The sequence below is a fragment of the Vulpes lagopus genome, chromosome 4 (genome assembly GCF_018345385.1).
Source record: "Vulpes lagopus strain Blue_001 chromosome 4, ASM1834538v1, whole genome shotgun sequence".
NCBI classification, from domain to species: Eukaryota; Metazoa; Chordata; class Mammalia; order Carnivora; family Canidae; genus Vulpes; species Vulpes lagopus.
The window spans coordinates 78099840-78122100 of NC_054827.1; the positions used below are offsets into that span (position 1 = coordinate 78099840).

A 22261-nucleotide genomic window follows, 5' to 3' on the forward strand; every position below is an offset into this window, starting at 1 on the left:
TTCGAGTTAGAGGAGTCAAGGGAAAAAATAAGGGGGGGGACGGTGAAGGTGGCTGGAAAGGTATATGGTGCAATTTGGACCAAACCTAGGGTCTGGTCACTTAGTGTTATATAGCATTGCTTTGCAGAGTCCCTGGTTACCCATCTACTCCCTCCCTTCACCTCAAGATTGTCTAATAGGAGGGATGTGAAGAGTGGCAGTGACACCTCATGAACTCAGGGATTTAAAGAAACCTAAAGATCAATTAGTGTGTGATGTTTTGGAGAAGGAGATTTTCAACTATTTCTCATACAGAACATAACAAAGTCTCTTACTTTTTTTTAATTTTATTTTTTTAGATCTTACTTTTTGTTTCTGGTCTTCCACAGTTACATTCTGGAAAAATGTTAACTCCCTAGAGATTTTATAAAAGAGATTTATGTAAGACACTTTGCACTGTATTGTTACCTTTCTCAAAAAAAGAAATACAAAAGACCATCACTTTAAAACATGACTTAAGTGAAATCACTGAATTGTTTCAAGGACAAAGCTTAATGTAATAATAGGGTGAATTATGATGGCATTATGAGAAAATAATGTTATCAATTATTCTTTCTCATTACGTAAGTTATAGGTAAAGAAGAAAACTTTAATGTAGGTTAATATATATTCATGCTCACCTGGGTACTGAAGTTCACAGACATCATCAGTCCTGTCCCAGAATCTCTGGTCACCTGCAAACTGATTAAAGTGGCCTTCTTATGAACCACTGGCAGCCGAGAACCCACAGAAAAATACACGAGGCTTTGAGGTTTGTCACTCGGTAAGAATGTAATCTGTGCAAATCTGGCACTATGGTTTATTGATGCTCCAGCACTTATTTCATACAGTTCCACAAAAAAAACCATTTCAACTTGAGGTATCTGACAATTAGAAAATGAAAAAAAAGAAGGATGATTACCAATATGTTTCTATTTTTAGATAATTCTGGTATTAAGAAATAGTTGTATTTATATACATAATTATAAAAATAAATACATATCTGGAGATATATTCTGTATAATCATAGGATTAAGTTCTCATGTTAGATTACCACAGGGTTTATTTTTTAGGATTTTCCTTAAGAAACACCTTTACTCTCTCTGACTGAGCTTCTTACTAGAAAAATCAGTGTCAGGAGACAATCTATATGAACTTCAATAAGTAAAAGGATAAATAAAACATATTCATACAATGAAATGCTCTGTAGTAGCTAAAAGTTATGAACTATTTCAATATTTTTCAAAGTGGATGGACCTGAAAACATGCCAATGAGTAAAAACAATCAAGTTGCATAGTAGCACGATACAATAAATGTAAGGTTTAAAATTAGATAAAGCTTACTACAGAATGTGATGGATACATATTTATGTAAAGATTTAAATAAAATGGGTTCCCACTTATGGAATGAATAGCTCATGGGAATAAAAGGCAGAGCACAAGGAGTACAGTCAATGGTACTGTGATGGTGTTGTATGGTGACAGATGGTAGCTACCCTTGTGAGCATGACATAACATATATAAATGTTGAATCATTATGTTGTACACTTGAAACTAATGTAACATTGTATGTCAACTATACTCAAAAAAATTAAAATAAATAAAATAACAATTGAAAAAATACTTATATCTCAAATTAAAAAAAACAAATGCTCCAAATATCATTGTGACAGTAGCTGGCTGGAGTTGGGTTGGGGACAGGGCAGGGTGTCGAGCTGAGGAACAACACTGGGAATAAGGGGAAAAGAGAGCTTCAACTTTGTAAGGTTTTATTTTTAAAAGATTATACAGAAATATGGCCAAATATTTATAATAGTCAATTCTGTAATTTTATGTATTTTTCAAAATTTACCCAAATTCAGTATCAAATAAGTCTAAATTTAGTCTGCTGGTTATAGATTGTCATGTTTCATCCCAGTTCTTTATTAACAATCTCAAAAAAATTATTCTCTAAAGTCTGAATTCAATTTGTAACATACTGTTACTCACCTGTTTTTACTTATTTATTCTTACATAATAATCTAAAAATCTTAGCAGTACTGTGAACTTTCTGGCATAATTCAAAGAAGCTAAGCTTATACATTTTTCAACTGCTTGTGTCATTGTCTAATTTGATATAATGCATTACTTTCACCAATCAGGGGCCTTATTCATCATTTGCTTTATGATCATTTCGATAAGAATCATTATGTCATGAAACAATACAACAAACTTTAATATCATGCAAGGGTAAGTCGAATTTTAGTCAAACAGTAAATGAACTTAATTTCATTTTATTATTTGAAGAAATATATTTGGCTTCTCCATGGCACATATCATTCTGTACTTTTCCTGATCAACTCTCCGTAATACTGAAATATGGAGAGTATTCTTTTCACTTTTGAGAAACTAAATTCGGCAGATACAATGAACTAAAACACGAGGAAAGTATAGTCAACGTCTTCAGGAATTGTTATTCCCTAAAGGCCAAGTGAGCTTGAATTCACAGTAATTTCATGTAACTAAGGATGTCAGCACAGTAGATTGCAACATAGAAGCTTGCCTTTATTTTCCAGTGAAATATTTCTTCCCTTTGTGATGATGATTAGAACGTTACTTATAAAAACTCAGAGTCAAAAGAAAATGTTATAATCTCAGCAAAGAATCATCTAAAACTGAACAGCACATTGATGGGTGCCAACACATATTCAGACTAGAGACAAATGAATCTTATAACAAAATATTCCAACAATATGTCTGAATCTTATTGGGAAATCAAAACTCACAGATCATATCTGCACCTCCCTAGACTTCAACATGACTTGGAGACTTCACAAGAACCCATTTCATGTTTAACTGCCATAAGTTCCTTTCCTGGTTAGGTCAGAAGCATTCCAGGGTGAGCTTTTGCTCAACTAGTACATAATTATTTTTCACAGCCCTACATCTGCTCAGAAGCGGACAGAGTAATAATAAAATAATATCTTAAATATTTTTTTAAAATATTTGCAGCAAATTTTTAGTAATCTGTTGACTTTAAACAGATTTTGTGGGTTAAGAGTATGCCTCCTAAGTTAATTCACTATCACTTTTACACATTTTGCTAATATAAAACCATTCAATAAAGCAGCAGAGAAAGGGGAAATGGTCTGGAATTCAAAAGACAAGTTCTAATCTTGGCCAAGTAGCTGACTGAGGAAATTTACCTAAATTCTTTGTAACTTCAAAATGAAAATAGTCATTGGACATATGACAGAGTAGAAGAACTTTATGTCAAACGTTGGGAGACTGGATTGAAGCTATTAGAAACCACCATTAATCAGTGATGTCATTCTATGGATGAACGTGTTGTCTTTGCTGTGTTGCGTTGTTGGGCTGTAGTGACTCCCTCCCTAACCACTAAGTGTTAATGTAGCAACTGCTCAAGCCCCTGAATTGCCTTAGGCTCCATTCCCATCCACCCTAAATAACAGTAATACAACCCTCTCTTATGAAGGGGCAACTCCCTCTAAGAACTGTCCAAGCAACTCCTCTCATTCATTACCTCATTTAATCTAACAGTGAACGCTGTTACTAACCCAATCAAACACAGAAGGCTCAGGAAGGCTAAGCAACCTGTAGCATGTCACTCAGCTAACTAGCAGAAGAGCTAAGATTTGAACTAAGTCTTCTATCATCAGAGTCCAAGCTCTTACCACCACTTCCCTGAATAAGTTCAGGATCCTTGAAGCCCTTACTTTATGTAAAAATGAAGAGATGGTTCTTAGGTCAGCTGGGACCTCCAAATAATCTCTCAAAGCCTACTATGAAAGGACATGGCCATGGAACCAGTCTCATTTATATCTCTAAGTATCAGTTTAATCAGACATAAAAGAAGAATTTGAAACATCATAAAGTGATGTTTCCTTCTAGTCACAAAATGTGAGGTGTTAAAATGCATATTAAAAGCTTACAATACATTTGTGAAAAATATTTTTCATTCTTCTAGGACTATAGCTTTCTTCCTTCTTTAAAAAGTTCCTCTTACTGAATGTATATTACTCTTACCTGTACTTTGCCTTTTTTTTTTTATGTATAGGTAAAGATCCTGAAAGAAAAGTTGCATTTTAATCTTATTTAAAGGGAGTGTCTACTTGCAGGAGGCAGAGGGAAAAATAAAGAGCTAATCAGAGATGGTCCTAGAGAAGCTGAAAGGAAGGGAAAAATAGGCTGGGTAGAGTTGTGGATGGGAGAAGAGACTGCTTCCTCTGAACTTGCCCTACGGGGAGGAGATACCAAAAGAAGCTCTAGATACTATCATTATGGATTAAGAGAATGTGGTGGGAAGTATGTAGGATGCTAACTGTAGGATATGCACATATCCTTTTTCCTAACTGGGGAAATGCTGCTAAACCTATATCTAAGTGGTTTCAGTTAGGTAAGAAAAAGAATTAGGTTTTACCTCTTATTTCTCTTTCTAATATAATGCTCAAATCATAGAGTTGAGTTTTCTTCTGCATTCTGAGAAGCAGCTAATTTTCAAAGCATTTTGCTCTCATTGCCTTCCCAGCTATTAACAGACAAAGTACAGGGATGCCTGGGTGGCTCAGTGGTTGAGCGTCTGCCATTGGTTCAGGTCGTGATGCCAGGGGTCCTGGGATCGAATCCCATAAGGGGCTACCCGGAGGGAGACTGCTTTTCCCCCTGTCTCTGACATTTCCACTGCATGAAAATCATTTTTATCTCTAAATACAAACTAGTCTCACCTTACTAGAACCGAGTCAGCAAAAGGCTGCAATGTAGAACTGAATTGACTTTGATCTCAAAAGTTCTTTCTTCTTACAATTATAAGGTTGACAACAGTGTCTGAGATAGATATTTTAAGTCTAGTGAGATCCATCCAAGATTCTAATTCATCCAAAATCCTTTTTGTGATAAAATGCACAACAGAATTAATGCACAATATATAAAATAATAAATAAAATGCACAATAGAATTGTCAATAACTCCAAATATGCAACATATATTTGTTGTGTTGGAGAAAGATGATGGGAGGAATGTAAAGATGAATAAAAACCATGTTCTAATGGAGTACCAGGAGTACCTGGGTGGCTCAGTTGGTAAAGTGTCCAACTCTTGATTTTGGCTCAGATCATGACCTCAGTTTTCTGAGATAGAGTCCCACACTGGGCTCAGCACTGAGCGTGGTGCCTGCTTAAGATTCTCTCTCTCTCTCTCTCCCTTTGCCCCTCTCATTCTCATGCTCCCTCTCTCTCTCTCTCACAGGAAAAAAAAAAAAGAATTCCAACTGGAGATATAAGGGGAGGCATGATGGAGGAAGTGGCATTTTGATTAGTCCCTAAGAGAAAGTTAGAAAACATGAGGTTGTTGGGGGTTGAAGTCACAAAATCATTTGAAAAATGCCTAGAGGAGGATTTAAATGTTTTCAAGTAGAATAATATCATCAAATGTTTTGAATACTGAAATTTCAGTGCAATAGAAAAGTATTAGCAGCTAATGAAATTACTTCTCAAGAAAAGTAAAATATGCTAAAGATAGCATGTTAAATTAGAAAAAACTCAGTGGGAATTTAATATTTTAAAAATTTATTTCCTAGCTCTATCACTACCGAGGTGATCTATAGCACAGCACCTTTGCCAACCATCAACTTCTATGCCTATCTAGAGCATATATTTAGATTTCTAAAACTGTTTCTGGTGAAAGAAATAAATTCCTTGGACAGTAATTGATTGGATGTCTTAAGAAAAATCAGGATGGCTATGGAACATATATGTTATTGCTATAAAGCAAAAATACTTCCAGAGAGTTTTAAAGTAATATGAAAAGACAAAAGATCACCTTAATAGGGCTTTCAGTGGCCATGCCATGGCTATTTGAGTAGGAAAAAGAAAGCTATTCAGTAAATAATTAAAATTAATTGATAGTCCTAGATGATATGATGCTAAAAAAATTAAGTCCTACGGAGAAAGACAAATACCCTATTATGTCATCACTTGTATGTGGAATCTAAAAAACAAAACAAATGAATAAACAAACAAACAAAAAACAGAAACAGACCCATAAATACAGAGAACAACCTGGTGGTTGCCAGAGAGGCAGAGGTGGGGGGATGTGCAAAATGGGTGGAGAAGTGGGAGATACAGGCTTCCAGTTATGGAATGAACAAGTCACAGGGATGAATGACACAGCCTAAGGAATATAGTCAATGATACCATAATAACATTATATGATGCTATACTTGTTATACTATAGCTATGATGCTATAGTATAACATATAGACTTGTTGAATCACTATGTTGTACACTTGAAACTAATGTAGTATTGTGTGTCAATAAAAAATAAAAATTTTTTAATTGAAAAAATTAGTTGAATTTGAGTCTATAATGGTACTTAAAGGAGAAAAGTTATGGTAGTGTATAAAAAGTGGTTATAATGAAAACTGTAAATACAATAGTATGTACTTAATATTTTATTAATATTAATGTGAAGAAGAGGGCTAGCTAACATGATTAAGTATGCATTCATTTATTAAAGAACAAAAAACATTCTTTTTATATGTAAATAGGAAGGAGCTAACATTGTGAGTAAAATAATAATTCCTAGAAAGTTAAGAACTATACCAAGAATAAATTACTATTAAAAAAAAAAAGAATAAATTACTATGACCTATGAAACACATAGGAATGAAGAGGAAAACAAGTCAGAAGTGAAAGAATGCTGGTAGTTGCACGCAAGTTGAAAGATTACACAACCGCATGTTCCAGTGTCATAGAAGAGATGAGCTAAAAGAGGTGTACTAAGAACACAGATTTGTTATCTTATCTTTTATACGATGAAGCATCTAGATTGCCTTCCCAAATATAACAAGATACTAGCAAGGCAGGTGTATATTTCTAATACCTCTAGTAGGCCAGCTCCCTGTTCTAAAGTAACAGGGCAATGGTTAATGTAAAGCTGACACAGCAAAGTTCAAAGAACAAATTATATTAAAAAAAGAAAAGAACAAATCATTCTAGAGAAAACACATGGTGTTTAAAAATATAAATCAACCTATAAGGCATAAACTTGAAAAAAAATGATATAACAAGTGAAGTTCTAAGATAGATCCCAACCAGATAACCAGCAATTTTCATTTGAAATGACTTTAGACAAGAACCAAGACCCATAACCCAAACAAAGAACAAAGTAGTGACAACCAAGACTATGCAACCTTCTGAAATATGTATTATTTCTCTTTTGGAACCAATAAAATTATTTTAATTCTAGGGAGGTATGAAAATAAGTATTACTGTAACCTTAGAGAAGATCAATATAACTGGTAGAGTAATCCTCAGAAAGTTAAAAAATAAGTAGGAAAAAAAAGAAAAAAAGTAAATTTATAATGTTGTTATTTAGAATGGATTTATGCATAATTATATGTTTTGAATTAATTGTATTTGTGCCTGCTTTTTCTGCTATTTAAAGTGTCTGGCATGATTAATGAGGACACAGGATACGATAAGCGCTGGGTATTATGTAAGACTGATGAATCACTGAACTGTACCTCTGAAGCTAATAATACATTATGTTAATAAATTGAATTTTTGAATTTAAGTTTAAAAATTTTAAATATATATATATATATATCCATGATACCACTACTAGAACTAAAAAAATAACCAGTAAATCCTTAATGCCATTAATAAATAAATAAAGTATCTGGCATGGACAAAGAAAACATGGTACCTCTGAAATATCATAATATTATGGCTAGTTTCTGTATTAAATATTTGAGTTTAATAAATTAAGTAGCAAAGAAAAAATACCATTGAGTGCTCCTTAGGCATTAGATTATCACATTAAAGAAAAAGGTCACACACATTACTAAATGACTTTAGCTCTGGTAAGTCATCAGTGACTAATACCACATGAATAATGCAGATTCCCATGGAGAGACAGGAGCATGCTTATCCTCCTAAGTTCCATGTGCAATATAAATGCATAGACAATTTATCTAAACACTCACCAAGCATGGCCTCAGTTCTTTTTTGGTAGATCAAAACTGAACTCTCTAACTATATATGAATAAAGAATGAGACAACTTTCATTCTATAGATGAAGTCTACAGATACAGTATGATTTGGCTAGAACTATGGGTACAATAAGAACATATGATTAAACATTCAGAGAAACCTGAGATTTTTTTTTCCAGAGATATTAATCTGGCTGAAAATAACTTAAGAAATCATTCACCCAATGAGCACGTGGTACAGGAAAAGTCTTGCAAATGACAAGAAACAGAAATGGAGAAAACTGATAGGTTTTTTTTTTATCATTATTGAGATATAACTGGCATATAACACTACTTTTTAACTGTGCAACTGATGAGCTTACTAAAAAATTCACAATGTAATACTTTGTAAGTCTTAAGTTTATTATCCAGAGAAGAAATTCAGGTAAGATGGCTAGGCGAGACACAGAGAATCTCCATATAACCAATATGTAATTTTCAATAAAATGACTTTAAAATTACTAATTCCAAAAAAATTTAATTAGAAGTTGAAAATACAGTTCATCATCATTTCTTACCTTCCCTGGTTTGAGCTCAATGGTGATCATGCATTTTGTTTGACCCACTGTACATGTTGTGGCCCCTGACACAGACAGAAGTTCATCCATCAAGTCCACACCATCTTTTTTGAGCATGGTGGCAGTTTTATTAAATGTGACTCGCCAAAAGATCTTGACATCTTCAAAGGCCCTAGGAACAAAGCAAAACCTATGCAAATGTGTCTAATGCAGAATGTGTCAGCACTGTGCTTAACTGTACTTCTTCACCCAAAGCACAGCACTTCCTTGACTACTGATAATGCTGAAAATAACCAATTTTCCTCATTACAGTTAAGAAATTAAGAAAAAACTAAAAAAAAAAAAGAAAAAAAAAGAAATTAATTAAGGCCAGCAATAATGTGGCATTCTTTGACCACACTGAGTTCAATACTGAGTATTTCTTAAAATACTATGTATCAAGAATGTAGAAACAAGAATACTTTTCTGCCTACTATGCCTATTGTGTATCTGGAATTTGATAATAAAAATTATAGAGTACCCCTGCCTTCAAGTAAACGCTCCTCATTTGTCAAGAATTCTTCTAAACACACTGCTGCTAAAAATGGTTGTTATTATAAAAATAAAGGGCAAGAGATGACCTACATTTCCAGAGAACTTATACCCAAAATGGAAAAGATTTATATCCATGTACATGGGTGCACACCACATGCACATCTGTGATGAGCATTCAGAAGACGTGTGCTGTAGAGTATTAAGTTGCAAGCAAAATTTTGGTGCTTCAAGTTTCCCTAATATTGAACAGTTACATATGCAGCATGATCAGAGAATAGTAAATATGCTGAAGTGATGATTTATATAATCTGACATCTGTATGGTACTTCACAAAGTACAAAATACTCATGGTGGCCCTAGGTTATACTCATTATCCAAGTATGTTAAACCATAGATAAAGAACTAGAGCATCTCAACACTGACATACCAAATTTCACATGACTTTCTAATAGCATTTCCTCTTGTCTCTAGCATTTTATGAATTTAAGATACTGTATATATACACACACAGGATGTTACATCTTCTACATATATATCAACATACCTGTTTGGTTGCCTTGTGACAGTAAGATAGAGCCTGCTCTTATTAGCTCCTTCACCCAGCTCCAGTCCACTCTGGGACTCCTGGCTGAATCCTATGATTCCATTGTGAAGATCACTCCCTGGGAAGAAAAATGGAGGGTTACAATACGCTTAAGTCTTTAAAAGATCTACAGTGCTTCACTAATATTTCCAGCTCAGATAGTATAAAAGTGAGAAATTCACAAGTGAGTAGGGCAAGTTACAATTTTTAAAGATCTATACTAAAAATAGAGTGGAAGTGAAATTATAATATCAAGGTAGCCAACTTTGAGAACATTAGGCTAGGAGAAAGAAAACATCAAATCCTATTTTCCCACAATGACATACATACTCATCTGTCTCTTATGAGACTATTTTATATTTGATAGTCCTTCACGTTTTACACACGCTTACTGTTTGAAGTTAGTATATCCTACCAGAGTACAAATGTTTTTATTTACTGCTATCTCCTCAGTATCAAGAGCAGTGCCCAGCATATTATAAGGGTTTCATGAATACTGACTGAATAATGAACTCTATTTAACTGATTTACCTTCCTATAAGAGCATTTATGTTACACATTATTTGCCCCAGGGAAAAACAGAATAATCAATGAGCTCCTAAGTGTTTCTTAGTAAAAGAAACATTTGAGTTACATGCACCATTACACTACCAATCATGTTTAAACTGGAACAAACCTACTGCCCACACTACACTGATCTAGTCACTCCAAATCTTTGGCAGCTCATAAATTAGCTTCTCAGACTAGAGAAATGCCAGTAAACAGTTCCTGCGGCTTCTGGTATCTTGGTGGCCCAGTTTTGCAAAGTGATCCTACAAGCAATGAGTCCAAAGCTATAAGCTTCAAAAACCACTTGCACCCATCATCTCAAAACCTGACTGCTAAGGTTCTGACAGAAACTCTGAAGTTAGGGGTCAAGATAAGGAAACAGGAAACCATCTAAGGGTCACGATGGCAGGGAGCCAGTAGTCACCAGGGCCTGCTCTGTGGGTCTGAACTTTGAGTAAATGTGGAACCTATTAATTAGGGACATGCATGTGATGAACCACTTTGGCCTGGAGTCTCATGTGGGCCTTGTTGCAGCCAGAGTGCCAATCATCATCCTCACCCACTAACCACTAGGATCACTTCTTAGCTTTGCGCAGTGGCAGTATTGTAGCTAATGAGGTTTATCAGAGGCACGATTATTGCTAATTGAAAACTATGATCACTTCTTAGCCCTGCATCAGAACCTGCCATCAACTTTTTCCTTCTGCAGCAATTGTTTCCTTGTCATTTTTGTGGGAATTTGGTCTCTCCAAACAGGTTAGAAACTTCTCACAAGCATAAGCAGTTTCTTTTCCGTGTAGTAGCATTCAGCTTGGTTCTATTGAACATAATACCTCCCTTACCACATCTATAATAATAAATTTGATGTCAATATTCTAGTAAGATGAATCAAGATTTCTAATGTGCTAATGATCAAACCTAAAACTAAACTATTTTTTCCTGATATTATTTTGAAAGTTAGTTCTAAAATCTAAATGTGAAAAGACTATGAAGATTAGCTACAAATAAGAGGAATGGGAAAAATTAATGATGTGGTTAAGAGGGAAATACTAAATACTACGTTAAAAATCCAGGAGACCAGCAGCCCTGGTGGCGCAGCAGTTTAGTGCCGCCTGCAGCCTGGGGTGTGATCCTGGAGACCCGGGATAGAGTCCCACGTCAGGCTCCCTGCATGGAGCCTGCCTCTCCCTTTGCCTGTGTCTCTGCCTCTCTGCCTCTCTGTGTGTGTCTCTATGAATAAATAAATAAAATCTAAAAAAAAAAATCCAGGAGAGGAGAATACAAATAAGGAAACTTGGAGTATATTACCATGCAAATGTGCTATAGGTAAATTACATCATATGACATTAAGAGGGAAGTATGAAGTCCATCATTCGCCATCTGTGTGTCATCGATGTACCTTATGTAGGAAAGGTAAACATTAGAGTACCTACCTCATCAAGGCTCAAACTACTGACTATTTGCCTGGTGATTTAGGCTTGGGGATGATATATGGGAAGGTTCTAGTATGCCACATTGGGATGATATTGGCATGCCCCATTGGTATGCATTGGTATTGGTATGCCATACTTAATGCAGTACACTTCCATTCCAATTGGCAAACAGCTGCTTTCCTGAGTGGTCAAAGAACCCTCTGCTATCACCATAACCAGGACTACAAGGTCTCCCCACAACCCAATAACAAATGGGTAATGCTCAGGATAGCAAGGAGCCTCCAGCAATCATTTTGACTGGTCTGTGCCTCTGCCAAAACAGATGCTAAACATTCTGAGTGTCATCCCCTTGTTGAATTCAAGTAACTACAATTAAATATCTATGCCCATGGAATGGGGAAGGAGATTGTTGAGTGTCAAAATAATTTTAATAGAAAAATATAGGTGGCATTTAGCTAATGTGAATCAAAATCAGTAGATAACTTGGAGAATAGAATTAGAGTTTACAATACTCAATAAACTGGAGGAAAAGGAATAAATAACAATTTTGACTGGTATAAATTTGTTGGATAATATAAATGTAATGATGCTGGGTATAAATGGAAGTTAACAATTGCAAAACTGTGATTGAATTATTACTGAATGGCTGAATAAAATGAAAATTCTAGGAGAAGGCATCAAATCCTAAAAGTAGACCATAAAGATGTTTATTCTAAAATTTTCCTCTTATAAAAGAGAAACATAAAGAGGAGACACGAAATGATTTCATCAAGTCTCCCAATTAATGGTTGATCTGGGCCATAAATAAAGGCTTCATGACATTTTGTTTTCTTTCCACTACATTATTTTATCATGGTGTCATCTGAAACTTTAAAGCAGTATATAAAATTCACAAATGTTTATAAACAAAGAACAGAGCAGGGGAGCCTGGGTGGCTCAGCGGCTGAGCATCTGCCTTCAACTCAGGGCATTATCCCAGGGTCCTGGGATCGAGTCTCGCATCAGGTTCCCCACAGGGAGCCTGCTTCTCCCTTTGCCTGTGTCTCTGCCTCTCTCTGTCTCTCATGAATAAATAAATAAATAATTTTTTAAAAAAATAAATATTTTAAAAAGAGCAAAGTAGGTAAGAATCATAAGATGGCTTTGTCAATACTCTAGGGAACTGACAAGCTGAGCTAAACCATGTTAAGAAATATAGAATGGTTTCAGAGAAAAACTAAAAATTATCACTGGAATATTTTATAAGATACACAAGGAACTCTTTAAAAACTCATTGAATTTTTAAGTGATTGCAATATATACACCCAAGAGTAAAAAGTTATATAAACCAACACTGGTTCAAAGGGAGACCCAAAGAAAATGGTTTTAATCTACTCCCCAACATAAAGGAAGAATTTCCTAATAATGAGACTTAGATTTTGGGATAGAATGTTGAAAGTGGTTTGGAAATTCAGAATAAGGTTTCACAACAGGATAGGCAGTCATACATTTCGATAACTAAATATTTTCCAGAGGAAGAACATGGACTTAAGCATTTTTAAGGTTTTCCCTATATTGTGAAAGTATAAATTTTATAGATTGTTTAACTGGCTCTGAGTTAAGTGACATTTACAGTGCATTAAATTCTAGCTTGGTGCCTCAGAGCAATATCATGAGTTCATGTTATGGGTCTGTGCCACAAAAAACAATGTTTTAATAAATAACTAGGAGTGATTCAAGTCATTCAGGCTCTCAAATTAAATTTAAGACAGAATAATATTATTACAGATTCTGTAGCACGAACACATTTTTACCTCCATTACTCTAGAGCTATACCTGTAATAACAACCCTGGCAAAAGCTGCAAATCCATGGTCATCCTTCCCCTTCACAATCTGTGCGCCACCTTGAGGGTCTGTGAGAAACAGGTAGAAGAATTCTTGCCCCTCAGGCTCATCATCATCCACAATATGAACCAATACTTTACGTTCTCTTTCTCCATCCACAAACGTAAGGGTAAGAGTTTGTTCTTCAAAATCTTCTTCTTCAGTTGCCCACGTTAGGTTGGAAATTCCATCGATATCATGAAAGGGCAATGCATTTGTTTCCTTCTGAGCAGATATTTCACCGAAAGTTTTAACTGTTATACTGACATTGCCAGTAGACCCACCAGTTCTTCGGATAAGAATTTCTGCAGTATTAAATGTACCATTTCCCGCCTCTTCTTCAACATAAACAATAGGTGGCCCAAGACTAAATGTCCCATGGATGGAAACATTTGCAGTCATAAGTGCCACATCAGGCTTCTCAGACAAGGTAGATGTATCAGGAATGCTGACAAGTTTCTCAGGGATGGCAGATACACCGGTGGCCTCGGTAATGATGGCAACCATTTCGGTGGGCTGTGGAACAGCTGTCATCTTGACTGTGTCAGGATACATGGTTGAGAAGTCAGTTTCTACAGGAATGAGAGCTGTGTCAACTGCTACAGCCACAGTTGTCTTAGGGAAAGAAATACCCATTCCTGCCGGGTCATCATGATCCAAAATTGTGATCAATGCTACGCTGAAATCTAGATTCAGGCGTGGCCTCCAACTGGCATCAAACCTTTGCAATGTTTTAAATTCGACTAAAGTTAGATTAACGTAAAAAATTTCTTCTTCCTCGGGAAGCTGGTCATTAATAATGATTATTTCAAAATCAACCTCAGGTTGAAATTTTTGAAAGAGTACTTCCCCATTCTGAACAGGCTCAAAGTCTTCCATGGGCTTTGCACTTCCTGCAACTGTCTGATAGGAAACTTTAACAAGATCACCATGGAACCCAAACAGTCTTTGGACATATAATCTGATCATCTCTGTATCCTCTGACACCATGACATTTCTAGAACTAGGGGAAAATTGAAAGACTCCCATTGGTTCAATTTCAGCAAAGGTGAAACCTGATCTGGAAAAAAAAAAAAAAAAACATGAAAGAAATGATTAAAAAAAAAAACAGAAATACTATTGTAGAGATTCATTTGTCAGATATTTAAGGTGCTTCTCATGAGAATGTCTTGCCCTTTCAAATTCCCTAAAACCCTACTACTTACTGATAAATATACAAGAACACACAAAATGTAAGAATAGAAGCTGCAATTGTAGGTGACAAGCCCTGACAAGTTGTAGCACAGTGAAAAGCTTATAGGTCTCTAGTCACTTTCTCCAGTTTATCCCAAAGAAGCTCTCTCAAGAATCTGAAATATCAGGCTCTCTCTTATGATCAGTACACAGGGAGCCAAAAAAAAATCAAGATCCCTGGATGTCAGCCAGAATTTCTTATCTACCAAATAGAAATAGTTGTCTCTATTAGATGCAAAATCCTTGCTTCTTCCAGGTGACCAGTAATGGAAGTATTCTCTCACACAACTGTTGCTAAAATTTTACATATGAATTTGAAGAAACATCCATGATTCAGTGATTTATCCTTAGCTTTTCTCTATGGAGTTTTGTTGGGAATCAATAGCTATGCAAGAGAGCTAATACAGGTGGCCCATCAACAGAATTCAGGCCACAGATGTATTTTCTTTGGCTGACAGCTTTTAAAAATCTGTTTTTAGGGATCCCTGGGTGGCGCAGCGGTTTGGCGCCTGCCTTTGGCCCAGGGCGCGATCCTGGAGACCCGGGATCGAATCCCATGTCAGGCTCCCGGTGCATGGAGCCTGCTTCTCCCTCTGCCTATGTCTCTGCCTCTCTCTCTGTATGACTATCATAAATAAATAAAAATTAAAAAAAAATAAAATCTGTTTTTAATCAGCTTTTTTAATCTTTTAGGCAGGACACACCAGAGCCCATCACTCTTTAGTGTCAAGCATCCATCACTCAGCACATAGTATAGTGGCTAAGAGCTCAGGCAGTAGACTAGTAGCCTAGGTTCAAATCACAGTCCCAATCTTATTAACTATGTGATGCTATGTCTGCTATATATCTACCAGTGAGGTTTTTTTTCTCTAATGGGACTAATAATCGTAACCATGTCATATGGGTGTTGTGAAGAGTAATAGTAAACATATATAAATGTATATACACATAAAATATATATAAGACACATGTAACAAATAAATATAAATTATATATGTACACATGAATTTTTATATATATATCTTTTATATTTTATCTATATCTATATCTATATCTATCTATATCTTAAAGGGATGTCTGGCCTAGGGTAAATACCATAAAACTATTAACTATTGCTGTTGCTAAAGGCATTTAGATTTGTTACCCAGCAATACATTCTGTGGCCAAACATTTTTTAAATGGCATACGTATAATCTAAACCCATCCCAGGTATGAGAAAAGTAAATTGCTTTTGGCTGGGACACATTTATCTGCAAATATACTGATTTAAGTTAAACTCAGAGGAGCTACTGGTAAAGTCAGATTACTCCTGTAATGCCTATTCTTATTATTAATTGAAAATTAGGTATTTTCCAGAAAATTCTTAAAAGACAGAGTCCTTTAGTAATAGGTGACTTTGCCATCATGATTCTTACTGGAGATGTTACTCCAGACCAACACTACTGAGTGAGAGGTCAGAGAGAATGCTCTTCAAAGCAAACAGTGTGGGATGCCTGGGTGGCTCAGTGGTTGGGCGTCTGCCTTCGGCCCAGGGTGTGGTCCCAGAGTCCCGGGATTGAGTCCCACGTCGGGCTCCCTGTGTGGATCCTGCTTCTCCCTCAGCCTGTGTCTCTGCCTCTCTCTCTCTCTCTCTCTCTGTCTCTCATGAATAAATAAATAAAATCTTAAAAAAAAAAAAAGCAAAGAGTGGTGGTGACTCTATGAAACTTAGTCTCTCCCTCTGTGGCATCTTTGGCATGCAGGCCATGTGTTGCTCTACACTAAAACTGTTTTCGCATCTGCTTCAAGCAAAGTGATCCTTGTGTCTTCTTCTGTTTCAAGTGATAAATTCCAGATTATTCCTCAGAGACTTTGTTGGTTGAAACTCAAGTTGGTCTTACCGAAGTTGAGCCCCACCAGGGGCACTGCTCTGCACTCCTGAGAGGTGAATGACAAAGGCCTCTGGCTGACCAGGACTGGGAAATGTCCACAGTAGGACTCCTTTACTTTGTTCTCCATGGGAAAATGAAAGGCTCCCTGAAAGGGAATAGGAGAAGGGTATTATTTCTTACATTGGGATTCAACTCTTAAATATGTAGTAAAATACAGTCTTTTCCAAAATTTTATATCAGTCCAAAAAAGGTTACACATTTAAAAAGTTGGGGAGAAGGGTAAGTAAACTTAAAGAAAGGCCTCTCCATTAAAATTTCACCTTCAATTTCTATCTATTTTGCACAGTAGTGGTCACATCATCTAACATTTGCATCTCACGGACACAGAGCTCATGGTATAATTAAAAAACAAAGGAGATGAAGCCACAGCCGTTCTATTGTCAGAAATATTCAGGTGAACATGTAACTGAATACAAAGGTATATCTTTTCAAATCATTGTATGGGCCAAATTAGGTTTTTAGAACTACTTTTAACAAACTCCTAGTATATCAACAGAGTAGCCTGCTTAGTGACCACTTTTTCCAAGTGACATATGAGTTTTTAATTTGACTGAATAAAGAATCCCATTTTTACCAAGTAGACTGTGTGACTCAATCTCCTTCCTTTCTCATATAAGTTGGTTTCTGATTCAAGCATTTGTAATACCACCATTACTGCTTCTGAAATGCTCCCTTTGTTTTACTTGCCCCTCAGAGACTTTCCAGATTGAGTCCATTATCTAATCTCTGTTTCCAACTTTCGACTGGACTCTGATCACTAAAATATGGGAGCACTGTATTAGAAAACAAGCAGTTTACTACCCAGAGTAAGGATGAGCCAAGAAAATTAGCGGCCGATCACACATCTATATGTTCTACAGGGTAGATCTTAGAAAAACTACAACTCACCTAGTTTTGGGGTCATGTTGCCAACAACAATGAATTCGGGGATTTCTAATCCAGGAGCATATCCAGCCACCCAGGCAACCATGAGAGAGCCATACGTGCCTCTCCTGGAAATCACAACTTGGCTTGTTCCTGCAGTGATGTCCAGGAGTGGAAAAGCAGTAGATTCAAATCCAACCTGAGGAAAAACATGCTTAGAATATTTGTTTCTCCTTAAAGCTTCTTGTTTTCTGAAGAGTGAGTTAAAAGCCAACTTTGTTTACATAACATATTTTCTTGTTTTAAAATAGATTAATTCATTTGGGGAATATAAAAAATAGTGAAAGGGAATAAACAGGAAAGGAGAAAAAATGAGTGGGAAATGTCAGAAAGGGAGACAGAACATGAGAGACTCCTAACTCTGGGAAATGAACAAGGGGTGGTGGAAAGGGAGGTGGGCGGGGGATGAGGGTGACGGGGTAACGGGCACTGAGGGGGGCACTTGATGGGATGAGCAGTGGGTGTTACGCTAAATGTTGGCAAATTGAACTCCAATTAAAAAAAATAGATTCAATTACAAAATGACATCTGAGACTTGGAAATTTATCCCTTTTAAAAATTCTGATTATAGTTTATATCTTTTTTTATCAAAATGTAATCCTTTGAATTTATAATATCCAAAAAAGATAAATGCAATTATGGTTATAACAAAAGCAAAAGATTAAAAATGGCATTTTAATATGACTTGTTTGTGGGTTTTTATAGAACCTGGTTTATCTGTAACTGAAATCTGACTTCTTTCTAAGATATAACAATAAAATCTTCATTTATAAAATAAGCACCAGAACTAGATTTTCTATTATGGTTCTTTTCAGCTCTTTGATTCAGTTTATTTTTTTTTTTTTTGGAGGACCAGCAACGTCCAAAGATTTTTTAAAAATAAACACCTTTTTATCCGTATCAAGTAAGATTTTGTTTTAAGGGTAACTTTCTCAGGGAACCCTGTGATTTATAAATGATTTATAGATGAAATAAGTTCTGGCCAATGAGTAAAAATAAAATTAGATTCCTGGCTTCATATTGTGACTTGCATAACTCAGTTTACCTCTTTTGGTACTAATATCTATAATTTGGGATACCATATGACTGACGGTTCTATATTAAGACTAGTATTCCCATTTCTTTTTTTAGCTTTTCTTTTTTTTCTTTCTTTTTTTTCTAGAAAGAGGGAGAAAAGAGGGAGAAAGGGAAAGAGGAGGGGCAGAGGGAGATGGAGAGAATCTTAAGCAGGCTCCATGTGGGGTCCTCCATGTGGGGTCAGATCCCACAACTCTGAATTCATGACCTAAGCCAAAATCAAGAGCTGAATGCTTAACCGACTGAACCACCCAGGTGCCCCTCATTTTCTCCATTTTAAATTGGAATGGAAAGTAGCAGAAAAGTGAAGATAGCTTCTGGAGTGACAGACAGGAAAAAAAAATAAATAAATAAATACAAAAACGAAACTTCAACCTGAAACCAGCCTAGATTCCCTACTACAGTGAGGCTTCTTCTTCTTTTTTTTTTTTTATTTTTTTTTTTTTGAGATTTTATTTATTTATTTGAGAGAGAGAGACAGAAAGAGCATGAGTAGGGGAGGACCAGAGGGAGAGGGAGAGGGACAAATAGACTTCCTGCTGAGTGTGGAGTCCCATGTGTGGCTCCACGTGGGGCTCAAACCCAGGACCCTGAGATCGTGACCTGAGCCGAAGTCAGATGCTTCTCCAAGTGAGCTGCCCAGGCACCCCTAACATATATCTTTATTTAAAAACAGAAAAATTATTGACATTTATAAATCAGAGGCCATTTTTGTTAATGGGGGCTATTTCTATGTATTGGAATTTAGGGTGATTTTTTACTTTTTAAAAACATATTTTTCCATCAACTATTTAAGATTTATAATGATGTTTTATAATCACAGAAAAGAAAAAAAATGTTTTCTCTTTTAAAAAGTCTGGAGTATTCTTATTTAAGAGATATGTTTTGCTCAGTCCAATTATTTAGACCATCTTTTTAATATATTTCTTAATCACACATTTTCTGAGCTCTTTCTCAACTAGCTTCTTTCTTCTACACTTGGTGGTATTATTGCTCAAGTATATGCTATATTTCACATCTGTGGGTTAAAATAGGAAATAATGGGATCCCTGGGTGGCGCAGCGGTTTGGCGCCTGCCTTTGGCCCAGGGCGCAATCCTGAAGACTCAGGATCGAATCCCACGTCGGGCTCCCGGTGCATGGAGCCTGCTTCTCCCTCTGCCTTGTGTCTCTGCCTCTCTCTCTCTCACTGTGACTATCATAAATAAATAAAATAAAATTTAAAAAAAAAAAAAATAAAATAAAATAGGAAATAATTGTGTGTGTGTGTGTGTGAGAGAGAGAGAGAGAGAGAGAGAGAGAGAGAGAGAAATGTAGCTAGGACACTTCAAACAGCCTCTAGCCATGTATCAAGAATTATCTGATAAGAAGAAGCCTCACTTCAATTAATAACCAAACTGAAGTGAGGCTTCTTCTTATCAATTGTCTGAACCTTTGGCATATCTAAGATAATTCTTGATACATGGCTAGAGGCTGTTTGAAGTGTCCTAGCTACATTTCTCTCTCTCTCTCTCTCTCTCTCTCTCTCTCTCTCTCTCACACACACACACACACACACACACACACACACACACAAATACTGGTAAGGAGTACAGAGCATCCACCAAGGAAAGGAATACATCATGACTGGACCCAATCTTTCCCTTTGCGGTGATACATGTGATCATGTGCATGGACAAAGAGTAAGGAATTTTTTGCTATCCTAAATGAACGGTTCATGTTGAAAGGAATCCTTTTTTACAATGATTTATATATGAGTGAAAAGAAGACAGCAAAACTTCAAAATATTACAAAGTTCTATTCCTCCATTCCCTCTTGAACAGATGAGATGCAGAAGAAAGAAAACTCACTATTCTCAGTTATTTTTAACGCTGATGAGTTCCATTCAGGGAGCAAAGCAAATCCATTCCCTGTGGAGAAGCAGCCCAGAAGGGAGTTTCTGAAGAGCATACCATTAACGGTCAAAGCTCCTATTACACAAGATTCTGGCCAGACCTGGCTATCATTTACGTAGACTACACATCCACATACTGGGCTAGGCCTGCCTTAAGCTGAAGGAGCTCCCATCTGAAAGAACATGATGCAATGTTAACTCATCATGGTCTCAAAAATACACACATTACCATGAGACAGAGACAACAGCCCTGTCTTGTTCCATTTTGACAGAATCGGCCTACAGAGGAAGTAAAGCCTCAAGTTATTCTTTGTTCTTTTGTGAACTTATGAAATGATTAGGAAGCAATCTTTCCCACATTGAACTCTGGTGGAAGATTCAAACATTTAGGGGCAATCATGTCACAGGATTTCATCACTAGCATTTATCTCCACCAACACAAACTTATCATGGTAAAAAGAGTCCCAAAAATGAAAGACAAATAATCACAATATTAATAAATGAAAAAATATGGAATATTAACTGATGTTTTGTTCTAATTTTAATTATTTAGCATAAAATACCTCAATATTAAATATTCAATATAAACCTAAAAAAAACCCTGGAGATTTTGATTCTAAGTGACCATTATTTTAAAAATTCTTATATTCAGACACCATGGGACAGATAATTTCTAAATCTTCAAAAATGAAAATGTCAAAAATTGGCAAATTATTTTCATATAATGTATTCATGTCTACTTTTGATATTGATTTAAGGAAATAGTAATTTTGAGAAATTTTATGTCTAAGAATCTTTTTAGTCCTTTCTGTGAAAAGCTGCCCTCTAGTGGTTCCTGGATGGTCCCACACTGAGGACCAATTACCTGAGAATTGGCGGCTTTCTCAGGGACAGGAAGGACAGCGGATTTTGCTTCCTGGAGAATTTTTGGCATGCTGTAGAAACGTCCACTGACAAGCATCGCAGTCACCAGCTGCAAGGTGAAATTAGAGCCCAGGGATAGGAAGACCTATAAACAAACAATATCAATGACATTTTTAGTAGTAAAAAAATAATTTTCAGAGAAAAATACTGACATTTGATGTGAGTCATTAGCGCACTGCCTCAGGGTACTTTTGTACAGTTTCATCAATATATGCCTTTCCCCTCAGGTTATAAAAACAAATCAGCAGTATGAAGACCGTGGGGTGATGAGTGATAGAACGTAAAAACCACAAATTTGCAAATCCTCCATGTGTCCCCAAAGGCCTTGAGAATGATGAGAATCACAGAAGCAGTGTTAGTAATAGAATCATGTACCATAGGAATGAAACAGCTCACTGGGGGATAGAGTCAGGTCCTAAAATCAGCAAAACTCACTTTTTTCTTCATTGGGAGTAACTAAATACTCCAATGAGATTTACTCAAAATGGATAACGACTCAGGTAACTGATACCTTTGAATATTTTGGATAAGTAAAAATTACTAACAAAAGAGACTGCCAATTTTTTAAGTTTTCAAATCTAACTCAATAATTTAAAAATTAATGTTACCCTAACTTTTTTTGAAATTGAAAAAATATATTCCCATAGAAACATTGTTATAGATAATGGATAATCCCCCAATGTATCCCATAACCTGGATAATACTAACAACACTATACATCTTTATTAAACATAAAAATAACCATTTTTGT

The 22261-nt window shown here is 35.9% G+C and overlaps 1 protein-coding gene and 1 pseudogene across 4 annotated transcripts in view; one reads left to right on the forward strand and one right to left on the reverse strand.

The window, feature by feature from the left end:
* ADGRV1 (adhesion G protein-coupled receptor V1) overlaps nucleotides 1-22261 on the reverse strand; it is a 530856-nt gene that overhangs the window by 313420 nt on the left and 195175 nt on the right. For all 4 annotated transcript variants that reach the window (XM_041752702.1, XM_041752703.1, XM_041752704.1 and 1 more), the window contains 7 exons: nucleotides 21452-21595; nucleotides 17581-17755; nucleotides 16642-16777; nucleotides 13480-14588; nucleotides 9644-9761; nucleotides 8566-8737; nucleotides 660-902 (listed from right to left, as the gene is read on the reverse strand). In XM_041752702.1, the coding sequence (XP_041608636.1) occupies nucleotides 660-902; nucleotides 8566-8737; nucleotides 9644-9761; nucleotides 13480-14588; nucleotides 16642-16777; nucleotides 17581-17755; nucleotides 21452-21595 (2097 nt within the window). The remainder of the gene's footprint in view (nucleotides 1-659; nucleotides 903-8565; nucleotides 8738-9643; nucleotides 9762-13479; nucleotides 14589-16641; nucleotides 16778-17580; nucleotides 17756-21451; nucleotides 21596-22261) is intronic.
* Nucleotides 10816-10966, forward strand: LOC121490312 (annotated as a pseudogene).